General features: G+C 39.2%; 1 protein-coding gene and 1 non-coding gene across 8 annotated transcripts in view; both read left to right on the top strand.

Moving 5' to 3' along the window:
* The window catches only part of CNOT1 (CCR4-NOT transcription complex subunit 1), a 63,051-nt gene that overhangs the window by 33,259 nt on the left and 15,208 nt on the right, over positions 1 to 14,584 (top strand). For all 7 annotated transcript variants that reach the window (XR_014897077.1, XM_085315278.1, XM_085315274.1 and 4 more), the window contains exons 20-35: positions 112 to 236; positions 979 to 1,265; positions 2,641 to 2,719; positions 4,102 to 4,332; positions 5,666 to 5,806; positions 6,667 to 6,846; positions 7,915 to 8,031; positions 8,425 to 8,535; positions 9,118 to 9,195; positions 9,518 to 9,695; positions 10,196 to 10,326; positions 10,907 to 11,203; positions 12,647 to 12,787; positions 12,878 to 12,982; positions 13,621 to 13,740; positions 14,336 to 14,527. Coding sequence is in view for 6 of the 7 variants with exons in the window: in XM_085315278.1 (XP_085171404.1) it covers positions 112 to 236; positions 979 to 1,265; positions 2,641 to 2,719; positions 4,102 to 4,332; positions 5,666 to 5,806; positions 6,667 to 6,846; positions 7,915 to 8,031; positions 8,425 to 8,535; positions 9,118 to 9,195; positions 9,518 to 9,695; positions 10,196 to 10,326; positions 10,907 to 11,203; positions 12,647 to 12,787; positions 12,878 to 12,982; positions 13,621 to 13,740; positions 14,336 to 14,527 (2,513 nt within the window). In the remaining variant the exon portion in view is untranslated. The remainder of the gene's footprint in view (positions 1 to 111; positions 237 to 978; positions 1,266 to 2,640; positions 2,720 to 4,101; positions 4,333 to 5,665; positions 5,807 to 6,666; positions 6,847 to 7,914; positions 8,032 to 8,424; positions 8,536 to 9,117; positions 9,196 to 9,517; positions 9,696 to 10,195; positions 10,327 to 10,906; positions 11,204 to 12,646; positions 12,788 to 12,877; positions 12,983 to 13,620; positions 13,741 to 14,335; positions 14,528 to 14,584) is intronic.
* On the top strand, positions 7,339 to 7,476 carry LOC146590002 (small nucleolar RNA SNORA46). The gene has a single exon (XR_014897078.1). It is a non-coding gene; the product is annotated as a small nucleolar RNA SNORA46 (small nucleolar RNA).

Here is a 14,584-nt window from a genome sequence, read left to right as displayed (position 1 = left end):
TAAGGACAGCAAGCAGGTTCTATATAGACATATGAAAGAGTTGAAAGGGGCTAGATGAAATTCTGCCTGAAGTTGTTCAGAGCATGACTCCTGTTCCATTTTCTTTAACAGCTGACTTATCTCAGGTGTGGCCAGAGGCTAATCAGCACTTTAGCAAAGAAATAGATGATGAGGCAAACAGCTACTTCCAACGTATTTATAACCATCCACCGCATCCGACCATGTCTGTAGATGAGGTGAGTTTCTTTCTGTAGCAGTTGCATCAACTATCTAGAGGCTTGCCATATATGTGAGGGAAGAATTCCTGTCAACTATTAGTTTTAGTGGAAATCAGTAGAGGGCTGGTGGTAGGTGGTATCCCTTTAGGCAATCTACATAAACTGTACTCTTATCCTCAATATTTGTTTTTACAGTATCTAAATATGACTACAACTTGCACATATATAAAGATATCCTTAATTTCACCTTGTGCACTTCAGTACTCATATTTTGCTATTTTCCTTGGTTGCTGGTCGTCAGCTGCCTTTTTGAATGTCTTGAGGAAAAATTGGTTGTAATTACTCTAGTTGAGACTAATGTTTCAGAGGTTTTATCAGTCTGATGTACTTGCTCTTTTGAAGTACTTTTTGAGTCTACTTTAATATACTCTCATGCTTATAAATTATGAAAGACATTGAATATATTTTTCTAATTTTGAATGAATGGAGTAGGAATTGGCAGAAGTAGCTTTCATTTAAAGACAGTTGCTTAGAAGTACGGGGAGAAGACTAAAGTCTGAGATGAAACTTGTGCTGTAGAATCTACTGGCTAAAATGAGTGTGTGTGGTGAGGGTTTTGGTTTTTTTTAAAAGTTATTTTGCAGTCTGGCTTGTGGTAGCGCAACTTAATGTTGGTAGTTACAAGTGCTTTTGAACCTATAGGTGTAACAGGGCAGAACTGAAGTAAATCTGTTGGTAACAGTTTCTGATTTCTTTGTAGGTGTTAGAGATGCTACAGAGATTTAAGGACTCCAACATTAAACGGGAACGAGAAGTGTTTAACTGTATGCTGAGGAACTTGTTTGAAGAATATCGTTTTTTTCCCCAATACCCAGATAAAGAGCTGCACATAACAGCCTGCCTCTTTGGTGGGATAATAGAGAAAGGACTGGTTACTTATATGGCATTGGGCCTGGCCCTGCGCTATGTTCTTGAAGCCTTACGAAAGCCTTTTGCATCCAAAATGTACTATTTTGGTATTGCTGCACTAGATAGATTTAAAAATAGGTGAGTGTGTTTTTTTGATAATGCTTGTAACAGTGCATGTAATGTTTTATTAAACTTGGACCTACTCTAATTATATGATATAAGATCATGTGCGTTGTAGAAATTTGTACATCTAAACTTTAGAATTACTGCAGAGATGGGCTGAACTGAAATAAAATGTGCTAGCTAAAAGGTAACTAGTCTTTTTCAAAGTCAAAATGTTTAATGCAGTGCCTGTGGCACCCTGGAACAAACAGAAATGCTGAAACAACTTAGCAGACTTTATGGAACTGAGTGAAGTGTTGAGTTGACTGAAGTTGCCAGCTTGTTAGAAATTGAATGAGTGTCATTATTAACAGGTGTGCTCTGATGGAGTGTCACCTGATTTGGGAATGAGTGAAAGATTGACTAGGAACTCAGCATTAGGACTTTTGGTTTGAGGCAGATCTCAAGTGTGGCATCTCAGCTGTCACTCAGAATATTCTTCATTAGCTATGTATAAGATTGTAAAGAATGCTACTCAAGTACTGAGATTCTCCAGAAAGTCCAGTTAGTGAAACATTTAAACAAAAAAGCTTTCTCTAAGCTCGTAGTAGACTGCAGGCAGACTGTCTTAGTAGGCAGGATTATAAACTCACTGTGGAATACCTCCTTTTGGGAATAAGATACTTGAATATGAGAAATAGTGAAAAGCTTCTTGAAATTAGTGACTGGAAATGTGTGGACCTAAGCATCAAAAGCAAGGAACGTGTTATCGTCTGTTGTTCTCCTTTTATAGTTCAGCTGCCCCACAGTATTTTAGCTGTAATAAAATCTGTTGCTTTCAACAGTTTAGAACTAGGTATCCCGTTGTGAACTTAGCCTAACAAAATGAATAAACACACTGAAGACTGACATATTGAGTATTAACCACCTTATTCCTTTTTTTAGACCTGCTTTAAGTGGGGCCTAAAGATCTTGCTCTCAAAATGAGTGATAATGTTTAGCATTCATAAGTAGAATTATAATCAGCGGGCATAGGGGAAGCTTCTGTCTTGGAAATTAGGGGCTGTTCTCATCTGCTGTTTAAAATACGCTGAGCCACACTTCAAATAACTTAGTAATCTTACTGAAAGCACTGCATACAAATGCAGTTATGTGCTTGGTCAGAAGTATAGACCGAGATGGGTTGTTGTGAATAAATAACCTTGTGTTGTGCTGCTAAATCAGTTTTAGATGTGTTTTGCCACAGAAACTGCTTTGTGGAAAATACTGTTTGTAGCACAGCTACTGTAAATAGTCCAGAAGCAACTCTGATATGGGTGTGATGTACTAGTGTCATATTTGTATTGCTCCATATTACTGTTTTTGATCACTGCTTGTGCTTTTGATTAATGCGTACTTTGTCTGTTGACAGATTGAAGGACTATCCCCAGTATTGTCAGCACTTGGCTTCTATTAGTCACTTTATACAGTTCCCTCATCACTTACAGGAGGTGAGTGTCTTCATATTAGCACTAACTTTCTATAATGTTAAATATTCTTGAGCATACTTTTACTTTCTACTGGAAGAATAGTCAATAGTCTGAGCTGTTGTAATTTTATACAGTGCACATCCACACAGAGACAAAATAGGCCCTTATGAGCAATTAAGATTCAGATGCTTCTTAAAGGTTTTGCCATGTGGTTAGTGGGGAGGGGAGGATTAACTGCTATATATTACAGAAATATAATTTCTATTTCTGTAAGCCTGTCTGGATTCTTTGTATTGAAATAGATGCCTGAACAAATTGCTTCATCCACCAGGACATGTGGCTGTATGCAAAGATTTTGAAGTGCTTCCCCAGGCTAGCATTCCAGTCCCTTAAGGACTTTGGATTTTCTTGTAAAATAAAAGGTGTTCAGCTGTATGGGTCTTGTTACTCAGACTCGCTTAAATACCCAGATAAGAGTCAGAAGAACTTTCTTCCTGAATTGAATGTCTGATCAGAGTAATGGAAACATTCTGTAGGCCAGACAGCAAAAGCAATGTTGATCATATTGTGTCCATCTTAAAGGTGCTTTCTGTGGTAGAAGAATTGCTTTAAAAATAAACAAACAAATAAAAACAAAAGCTCACCCCAAAACAGTGATCCCAGTGGCAGAGCTTGAGATCATAGTCCAAACAGGCAAAAATAAAATTTGATCAGCTCTGGCGTGAAGGTAGGAGGAGGTCGTGTAGTCAGCAAAGCTGTTAGTTCAATAGCAGTCTCTATTTAACTTATAGGTGTCAGACTTAGGCTTTTTACTGGTATGCTTTGTCTGATGTATTATAAATTTCTGAGTAAATGTACTGCAATGGGGAAGAAACTCTTTACTGTGGAGTTATTTTGGAAGATGTAAGAAATCTGAAGTTGGACAATTCGGAACAGTCTTCTGCATATTCATTGTGAACTTCATACTTTACCATTTTTATACTGTTGAAGGAGTCCTTGGGGAAGACTTCTTACCTGCTTTGTAGCAGATCTCTTGACGCTAATGTGTTTCTTTGACACCCTCTCTCCTCTTCAGCTTTGTTTTCGTAGACTTGCAGGGTGGGGATTACTGGGTAGTGCTCTAAAAGAAAAAGTTTTCTTAATGATGTCAAGCCTTGTGACACTTTACCTCTGACCTCATTAGGCTGATGTCATGCCTAGGGCCCCTTTCCAGTAAGAAGGGAAGTAAACAGTGTCAAGATGTGCTTTATAAGGGAGTTCAACTGTTTGCTGATTCTCTGAACAGTGGTGATTAAGCATTTTAAAGACTGTCAGTAAACTTTTATACTTTTAATGCTGTAACCCAGCTCATAGTTCTTCTGTTGTATGTGAATTTCTGTGTGTGCTTGTTTACCTTACTTCAGTACATAGAATACGGACAGCAGTCCAGAGATCCTCCTGTGAAAATGCAGGGTTCAATCACCACCCCTGGAAGTATTGCACTTGCCCAGGCTCAGGCCCAGGCCCAAGTTCCAGCAAAAGCTCCTCTTGCTGGCCAAGTCAGCACTATAGTAACCACCTCAACCACCACCACTGTTGCAAAAACCATTACGATCACTCGTCCAACTGGAGTCAGCTTCAAGAAAGATGTGCCGGTAAGCAGTTTGTGACACCAGTGCCCTTGTTGGAGATACGGAGGTGCTAAATTGCTGATCTGGATTGAATACCCGGAGGCAGAACCCTATTAAATTTCTGTATTGCATATTTTCAAACACTGATCCTTTTGGTCTGTATTTTATATCCAAAGCATATAACCTTAAATCTGACCAGCCTTTTTTATTGCAAAGGCTTTTTAATTGGGAAACTATACAGTTACTATGGAGTCGAATAGGCATTTGTTTATTGAGGGTTTAATTCTCAAGACAATTACAAAATCATAGTTTTTCCTAATGACTTGCAATGGGACTCTTGAATTCATTGGCAGTTTTTATTCTTGGAGCTTGAGACCTTGGACTACACATTCTTAAATCGTAGTTGACCTAGCAGTTTTAACAGCATTAACTTTACCTAGTCTGTAGTCGCTTATGTAAACCTAACTCTAGTCTGAGTTACTGCACAGTTGGCAGATTGATGGTATGGCTACAGTGCAGAAAGTACATAGGTACAGTTGGTTACCTCATAGTAAACTCTTAATACTTTGTTTTGGGAGGAAGAGTAGTCCTGCATGTATGCTGAGGATGTATGGAGCTTTACTGCAGGATGACTGATAAGCTGTGAAGTCTTGTCTGCTTCACAGAACCTCCTGTATAGTTTTCTACTAAAAGAAACTCCTCAAATTGGTAGCCAGAATTCCCTTAAACTACCTTTTAGGGACAGTTTACGGTGTAGCCATTAAAAATTCTTACACTCCTCATTATATTGAGTAAGTAGTTCTTATTGTGGGAAGTTTACACTGCCTAATTTTCAATGGAAGTCATGATTGATATATAAAACTCTTTCCCTCTAATTGCAGCATACCAAGCGCTAAATCCTTTGGGTTCAGAACTTCAGCCATAAGAACACAGGTTGTATTCCTGTGACTAGTGGTTGGCCTGCTTTCTCACAGATCCAGTAGTGGGATTTTCTTATTCCTAGTTTAATACCCAAGTGTTCCTGGAGATTCACTGTTGTACTGTGACTTCTCCCATGCTAGCAGTGTATGCAAGCTGTTAGCCATAATGGGTGCCATTGCAGAACACTTATTACATATGAATGGAAATCTTAAAGATTTTTTTTGGTAGAGCAGCTTTCTGCTGCTGAATATTGATCCCCGTTTGTAGAGTAAAATCACTTAGCATGATTAGGGTGATGCTAAAAATATATCGGACAGTAGATGTGACCTGAAATGGCTCTTTTTTTTTTTTTTTTTTTTTGACAAAATGGAACAAAAGTTTGTTTTGATATTGCCTCTTCCTGTGGTCCATTCTTAACTTGTTATTCTTGCTGCAGCCTTCCATTAATACTACTAACATTGATACGCTGTTAGTAGCAACAGATCAAACTGAGAGAATTGTGGAACCTCCAGAGAATGTTCAGGAAAAAATTGCTTTCATCTTCAATAATCTGTCTCAGTCAAATATGACACAAAAGGCAAGTATGAAAGAATGTTAATAAAATTGGTTTTATTTTTTTTTGGAAGTCCATTATAAAGTCAGAGGTGATGGTGTTTCTACAAAAACTTCAGCTTTACAAAAAGTTTTAAGAAAAGCACATTTTAAGGAAATGGTGGTTTACCTGCTGCTTGAACTCCTTTGGATATATCCCTTTTCAGGGAAAGGAGAGCCAGATGAAATGGTAGCTATTTTTCTGGCTTTTTCTTACAGGTTTCCTTTTTTCCTATAGCCAAATCCTTTGAACCAAAGTTAAGTGTTTAAATCTGAAGGCTTTGTTTTCAGGAAAGTTCTTCTGGTAGGTGGCTGAAATAATTGCTGGGTAGTCCTTTCTGATGCCATTGTCATGAGAAGGGACTGGAAAACATTAATAAAAGTTGATCTGAACAAATATTCACGTCATAAGCAGACTAGGTATCATTTGATATTGCAGGGGTAAGCTGGTGGATTCCCCTGAATTTCAGCTTGAAATGTGAAAGGTGTTTTGTTTTTTTGTTTGTTTTTTGAACTAATACAAATCAAATCTGTGGTGCTGTTGCTGCTTTTGCTGTCTGTCTTATGGACAGATAGCTTTAACATCAGATGCTCACCAAAGCTGAGAAGTTGGGGAGAAGTAAATCTTTGTACCTCACTCATTTTATGATTAAGTCTTTGCTGGTTGACCTAGTTCTTAGATATAATGAATGATACTGATTTCAAAGCTACTGATTTCATTTTTTAAGAAAATGAAAAACTTTGCTAAAAGCTGTTGATTAAATGTGGCTATATGTTGGACAGAGCTGACCTTGGAAGTTTGTGATGATCTCCTAACTTTGGTGTTTTCCTCTTGTGTGAGGACAGGTTGAGGAGCTGAAGGAAACAGTGAAAGAAGAGTTCATGCCTTGGGTATCGCAGTATCTTGTCATGAAAAGAGTCAGTATTGAGCCAAACTTTCACAGCTTATATTCCAACTTCCTTGACACTCTTAAGAATCCGGAGTTTAATAAAATGGTTCTGAATGAAACCTACAGAAATATCAAGGTGTGTAGTGCAAGCTTCTAATGTTTATTCTATTTTGAAGCTTATTTAAAGTTCTGTTGTTCTCCTTAGGCCATTTGCTTACTGTGTTCCTGACCTTCAAATACGGACCATCTTTAAAATATTTGCTTACAATTAAACTTACAGGCCACCTGTATGAATACCAGGATTCTTGTTTTCAGTCATGAATGTACATAGGAGTTTATTCTGACTGACTGATTATAAAGCACCAAATGCAGACGTGGTCCCTATAGGCGGACTCTAAATTTGTGTGAGGCTTTGAAATTACAGCCTGGGTATGGGGAAAACAAAGATAGGAAAACCTAATGTTTGGCTGAAGAACAATTGGAGGAAAGGGGGGCTTTAAAAAGTGAGGATGTAAACAGGGGAAAAAACTAATAAAATTCGTCAGAGGACTGAGATTATATGAAGGTGAGGAGGAGGGAGAAGTGATAGCCTAGAAGAGATGAGTGGGTTAACTCAGATTGTCATGCAAGCACTATTTTTAAACCTGTTGGTGGAATTTCTTGCCACCATGGGTTACGCTGTAGTGCAAAAGAATTTCCTGGCTCTTTGGAGCATTGCTGACCTTGCTCTGTTCAGCTGATGCTACTCCGAAGCAAAGGAACAGAACTAACAGCAGAATGTTGTGGTGTGATTAAAAGTCCTGAAATAAGAATTAAATAGTTTTCTGAGGAATGCAGCTTATAGCCTTCAGGTTTGTATTGAGGCATTAAGAGGAAGGATTGTCTACCTGTTGCCTAGAATTCACAAGTTATGCTATGCAAAGAGTAGTTGTAGTAATCCTGTCATAGAGTAACTGGTAAGGTCTGGAAAAGCATAACCCTCTTTTTGTTCCTCTTGAAAGGAATTTTGAAATCATTACAGGGTAGACCTACAGAGATGCTGTTTTGAAATGAAGGCTGGTGTGATTATCTCTGTAATGTGACTGAAGCTCAAACTTAGTGCTCTAAAACAGTATCTGCTGTCTTAAAGTCGGATTAGCTCTTTGATTTGTCTTTGAGTGTATGATTATTTTCTAGTTGTTGCTTGAATTGCTTCTTCTATTAGGTGCTACTGACATCAGATAAAGCTGCAGCCAACTTTTCAGACCGTTCCTTGTTAAAGAACCTTGGTCACTGGCTGGGAATGATTACATTGGCTAAAAATAAGCCCATCTTGCACACGGTGAGCTTCTGTTTTGTTCAGATTGTTTGGCACAAGCTATTGGGTTGTAGAGGGCTATTCAGGAAATTCTATTGCCGCCTTGGTCTCATTCTTTGCCAAGTTCAGAAAACAATTCCAGAGATGGTTATCTAAGACTTCTTGATAACCTTTTTTTATCAGAAAAGTCAGTAGTTAAGTTCTTGCTAAACTAATTGAATTAATTGCATGCAGAAATGTGTATCTGTAAATCTTTATTCAAAAAAGCCCTGCTACTTAGCAATTTAAAATTCAAGGTCTGCCTTGATTCAACCTTGCTATTAAGTCAAAAAAAAAAAAAAAAAAAGGAATTTTTGCAATGTTCATGCTGTTTTCTCTGCCCTCATCTGCTTTTCAATTGTTGATGGTGTTTTTCAGGATTTGGATGTGAAATCACTGCTTCTGGAAGCATATGTTAAGGGACAGCAGGAATTGCTTTATGTAGTGCCATTTGTTGCCAAAGTCTTAGAATCCAGTGTCAGGAGTGTGGTAAGTGTCTACAGATATGCTGACACAGTTACTGTTCGAGTGGCAAAGTAAATTGCAAAAATGAATTAGCTTTTTCTGTAAAGTTAACTGATTTAATTTCCAAGGGGGAAAATAAAAGGGATATAGAGGCTCAAAAGTGAAGGAGTTCTGATTTGAGGGAAAGTACCTGGCTTGTTTGTGTTTGCAGTCTAAACAGATGATGTTGGTGTATGATATCCCTGAAGAGAACTCTATAGAGAAATGGAAGGGTGCCATGAAAGGGGTTCTAGGATCAATTTATTCTTTAATTTGTACCTTTTGTCCCTGATCAGCTGTCTTATCAGTTCTGTTTGGCATAAAACAATGGATCTGTTGGGAGGAATAGTTCATTGTGCCTCTAACTCAGTGTTCCGGTCCTGCGATTCACTTGATATAATTCTGTTGAAACAGAATGCTAAATTCAATCCTAACTACTGCTATGCAAACTTTACTTTTTCATGGCTGTGCATACACATTGCTGTTCATGTTTCACAATCTCCTGGTTGTAAGTTAACCGTTCAAGAAGTTTCTGTAATGGTGCTTTTTTTTTTTTCTTTCTTTTAGGTGTTCAGGCCTCCAAACCCCTGGACAATGGCCATTATGAATGTTTTAGCTGAGCTGCATCAAGAACATGATCTAAAAGTAAAGTTTCTTTTTTTTTCCTTTTTTTCCCCCCTCTGCACTTACTGAGCATGAGGTTTTCTTCACATACCAGTGAAGAAAGATGTTATGTAGGACTGCATTTTTGGTTTCACTACTTTAGCATGGCGAGGATTAAGCATTGCTTGTTTTGGTAGAACTTAGATGAAACCCTGCTCCTGTGAAGTCCATGTGTGGGATAATTGTTGCTAGTGGTCTCTAGAAGGCATGGGAGTAGAATGGGAAGCTTGGGGATTGAGTAGTCAGTAAATGTTGAAAATCTTTTTTCTTTCCTTGTGATGCAACCTAAACTGGAATTGTGCAGTTGAATCTGAAGTTTGAGATCGAGGTGCTCTGCAAGAATCTTGCACTAGATATCAATGAGCTGAAACCTGGAAGTCTCCTGAAAGATAAAGATCGATTGAAAAATCTAGATGAGCAGCTCTCTGCTCCAAAGAAGGATGTGAAACAGCCAGAGGAGCTACCACCCATCACAACAACTAGTAAGTACTCCTCAAATTGAGCCCAGAACCACACTATACAAATGCTAGTAAGATAGATCATGCTATTTCAAAGGAAGAATATGAAGTAATATATCCTTCTGTAAGTGTTTAATGCTTGAATATCTCTAGTTTTGCAGTAGAAGGTGACACACAAACTTTGGAGGTGGGAAGGGAAAAGAAGCCATCCAGAGAACTAATTCTGCATGTACTGCTTGTGACTACTCCTTAGTAGGGAGAGTAGCAGAATGGACAGCTAATGAAACATCAGGATTTAAACCGTCGTATAAGAAACAGCACTGGTTTGTCTATGCTAGAATATAGTGAAGGTACTTCGTTACAAAGGGGAAGTGCAAAACAAAAATTGCTTGATGAGTTTAGGGGCTTACAGTCAAACTGCAAGACTTTTTCTTAACCGTTTGTTGATTTACATGGGAAATATAGACTTTTACTATCACTTGCTATTCAGTTATAGTTCAATATGCATGTTTTATGTTCTATAGCTGCTTCTACAACTCCGGCTACCAGCACCACATGTACGGCCACTGTTCCTCCACAGCCTCAGTACAGTTACCACGACATCAATGTCTACTCCTTAGGAGGGTTGGCTCCGCATATTACCCTAAATCCAACGGTAAGTTTTAGAGTTGATTTGGTTTGCTAAAGGAATTCTTGCCACTAGCATTGTCACAGATTTCAGGTGGTGGGAGCAGCATCCTGCAAGTTGAGGTTGAAGTTTCTTGGAGAGCCAGCTCCCAAACTTAATGGGGAGGATGAGTGCTAACAGTCAGGTGGAGAACTTTATGGGTTAGCAGTAGTTACATTAGTTAGCAAGCTCTCTCATATGGTCAGATGATCTTGCACTGTGACATACAAGTTAGCATCTAGTTTATTTCTGACAATATGTGTCAGTTCAGGACATCAAGACTTCAGCTTAGAATAAGCTTCCTTGCTTATTTTGACCAGTCAGCTTAGCTGTAAACTCAGTTTTTGGATTGTGCTCAGCTCAGGCATTTGAAGAAACTAGTAGGATGTCCCCAGTCTCAGAATTATCAAATAGACAGTATACTAAGCTGCATTGTGAAACACTGGAATGTGGCACAATGTATAAGCTGTGGCAGTATACTTAGTTCTTTGGAAAATGTGAATACCTAGGGCAAATGGGTTTATAGTTTATTTTCTTTTCTGACTTAACTTTCCTAATTCTCCTCCAGATTCCACTGTTTCAGGCACACCCCCAGTTGAAGCAGTGTGTGCGGCAGGCCATAGAGCGAGCAGTGCAAGAGCTGGTCCATCCGGTGGTAGATCGGTCCATTAAGATTGCCATGACTACTTGTGAACAGATAGTCAGGAAGGACTTTGCTCTGGATTCGGAGGAGTCACGGATGCGTGTAGCAGCACATCATATGATGCGGAATCTGACTGCTGGGATGGCCATGATTACCTGCAGGGAACCTTTGCTAATGAGCATAGCTACTAACTTGAAGAATAGTTTTGCTACTGCACTGAGGGTAAGAGTCGCATTGTTACAAAGCTGATTTTCCACATTATGGAGCAGTAGATATCTAGCATTAGTAAATGGGTGTTCTGTGCTGTAGACTTCCTGATTAATATTATGTGGCTTAACTAGTGTGGAGATTAATTTGGTGGATGAAAGTTGTATGACTTGTGGAATTAAGTAGAAAAACCTGGTGAAATAACAGCTCATGTCAAATAGTCTTAAGATGTTAAACTGGATCATATAACGCTGTACACAGACTTCTTGAGTGCCTCTGTTTTTTCTGATCAGATCTTTACCTGAAGTGTGCAGTTCAGTTTGATCACATCAGGAAAGTCTTGAAGTATTTATATTTTTGTGGGTTTTGAGGTAGAAAAGTTTGAGAGGATTGAATTGATCCTGGTATGCATGTATGCTTCAGGCAAATAATTTTATATACTTGTCCTGTTAGCAGATGTATAGCTGAGACTGTTCTGCACTGTTTGTTAATTCATTGGCTTTTTATAGGATTTTCCTGGGTCTCTTAAGCAACGTTTGAGTTGAAGTGTGGTGGCTTTCCCCTCTTGGCTAAATGGAACGCAGTTCATGAACTGCTGGCTAGAACAGCAGCTTGCTCTCCAGAAAGCTAGCTGTGCTTGCCATCGGTGTCAGCAGGTGCATGAATTGCATGCTACAGACGAGTGCATAAGGATCCTGGAAAGTTAAAGACAAATATTCTTTCAAGGCTATTAAAAAGAAAAAAGTTAAAGGACTGTTTACCTCCTCTTTAAGGGCATATCAGTATTTTCCCATCTGATGGGGAGTGACCATGCAAAAGTCACTTTGCAGTGGAGTGGCACTCTTGCATGGTGACTCACTCAAGAGTATAAACGATTTAAAGGTATGGAGGGAGTATTGGGCACCTCTGCTTTCAGTTTCCAATGAGAGTTACTGCTTTGCACCCTTGCAAGATCGATCCATCTGTTCAGTGTTCTATTAAAGCAGACTGAGAAGACAATGAAAAATCCGTATCAGAAGGGGAAGCCACTTGAAAAATGCTTAGGACTGCTGATCTGCGTGGCTAATGATGCACCCTCATATCTTGTGATTACAGCCTAGGAAATGAAAAGCTTTTAGGCCATGATATAAGGCTTGCTTTTCCTGCATTAGCACCTGTTGCATATGCATCAGTCCAAAGCAGGGTTTTCTTATTTCTATGGCCTGAAGGTTGGTGAAGAAGAGGGGGAGCTTTATGCTTTTTTTAGTTCCTTGATGGAAGTATTCAGTATAGTCTTGTCTATGTGCTTGACTGAAAGCTTTGCAATATTCAATTTATTATTGTATGTTCCATGTGAAGTGAGTGCATTCCTAAGACCATTCCTTTCTAATGCTGGTGTTATACTGGTGGTGATGCAAATCTTAAGATAGTATCCAGTGAAAATTTATAGCTTCCTTTGATTAATCCTGTTTTCAATAGGCAGCCTCGCCACAACAGAGGGACATGATGGAGCAAGCAGCTGCCCAGTTAGCTCAGGATAACTGTGAGCTTGCATGCTGCTTTATTCAGAAGACAGCTGTGGAAAAGGCAGGCCCTGAAATGGATAAGAGGCTAGCAACTGTAAGTATGGGGCTGCTGTCTTTCCAAAAACTTTATCTGCTCTTGTATACATGCTTGCTCAGTGTCAAAATTTAATGTGGTGTTTTCCAGGAATTTGAGCTCAGAAAACATGCTAGACAAGAGGGTCGTCGGTACTGTGACCCTGTTGTGTTAACTTACCAAGCAGAACGGATGCCAGAGCAGATCAGGTTAAAGGTGAGAATATTACCTGAGTTTTATATTCTGATGTTGTTTTTCTTCCCCCTCCTGATAATGAAGAATTGATGGCACAGTTTTAGCCGAGTAATCTTACATTTTATATTTCACGTTCGACAATGCCACTGCTCTTAGCTTGATTACAAGCGGAAACATTAAAGTCTTGTTTCCAAAATGAGTGTTCAAATCACTCTTCTCAAGAAGAGATTCCTCCTTGAAGAAGGAATCCTTTTTTTTTTTTTTTGTTCTGTGTTCTTTCCACTGAAAGAAGGTTACTAGTTTGTTTTGTCTTCTCTTCTCCTTTGTATTTTGTTCCCTTTAAAGAGCATGCCTGTACTCTCAGCAGAGTACTTCTCACATGCGTCAGAGAAGCATGAAGTTTGAATTCAGTTCTGGCAATGTGAGTTGCAGCTGTATGGCCAAATCTTCCTGTTTAAGGAGGTCTGGCAGGAAAAATAAGACTTTGGTACAGAGGAGTAGAATCCTATTTGTTGACATCTAGACTGCTCTGTTTAAAACTGTTTTTAGAATCTATTTAAGTTTGTGTAGCTACCTGCTACACAAACCTTCACTCCCTGCTGCCACAGTTCTTAGCAATGAGCTTAATGTCTTGCCCCCACCCCTTCTTTCTTGTAAAGGTTGGAGGTGTGGATCCGAAACAGCTGGCTGTTTACGAAGAGTTTGCTCGCAACGTCCCTGGCTTCTTGCCTACCAATGATTTAACTCAGCCTACGGGATTCTTGGCTCAGCCTATGAAGGTATAGATTTCTGAACTAGATTGACACAAGAATGCTATAAGCCCTTTCGGTGAAAGTTGCAGAACTTGCCTCTTTTAGCAAAAAGGCAAGTAAGAATTAGGCATTTGTTGTGGTTGGGAATAGGGATTGAAAGACGCATTAGTCTTAAGACAAACTGATGGCAATATAAAGGTGTTCTCTTACATCCAGTCTGCCCAGTGTTGGGAAGGGGGAAGTTCTTCTGTATATGTTTTCTTTTTCTTGTTTTTCTTAAGCTGAGATTGGATGTGCTGGCTAAAATTACTACATGTGATGTTTTAGTAGCAGTGAAGCATATAACTTTCAGGTTACTTTGGGGGGAGGTTGTGGATGGCACGCACTGATTTTTGAGATAATGAACAGGTCCTTGTCTATGTACTGGGTCTGAGGACTACTGTTTATTTCTACAACTGATTTGCTCATAATATTTCTGTGTTGCCCACATAAATGGACAACAATAGTGCAGAAGACTCTGTTCTTATGCTGTCAGTTCTGGTGCAGTTAAGGTCAGTCGGTATTCAAGTTTCACAAATACAGTCCATGCAGAAGTCACTCACTTCCACTTTCTGTTAAACAGCAAGCCTGGGCTACAGATGATGTAGCACAGATCTATGATAAATGTATGACAGAACTGGAGCAGCACCTGCAGTCCATTCCGCATACCCTGGCCATGAATCCTCAAGCTCAAGCTTTGCGCAGCCTCTTGGAGGCTGTGGTAGTGGCTCGTAACTCACGTGATGCTATTGCTGCGCTTGGGCTGCTGCAGAAGGTGAGTGTTAACAACTCTTTTCTTGTTACAGTTTATTTAGAATTTATTCTTTACTAC

Source organism: Rhea americana, unplaced genomic scaffold (assembly GCF_003343005.1).
Source record: "Rhea americana isolate MKP2758 unplaced genomic scaffold, rheAme1 scaffold_425, whole genome shotgun sequence".
Taxonomy (NCBI): domain Eukaryota; kingdom Metazoa; phylum Chordata; class Aves; order Rheiformes; family Rheidae; genus Rhea; species Rhea americana.
The sequence above is the reverse complement of the archived record's forward strand: the minus strand, read 5'-3'. Positions and strand labels throughout refer to the sequence as shown.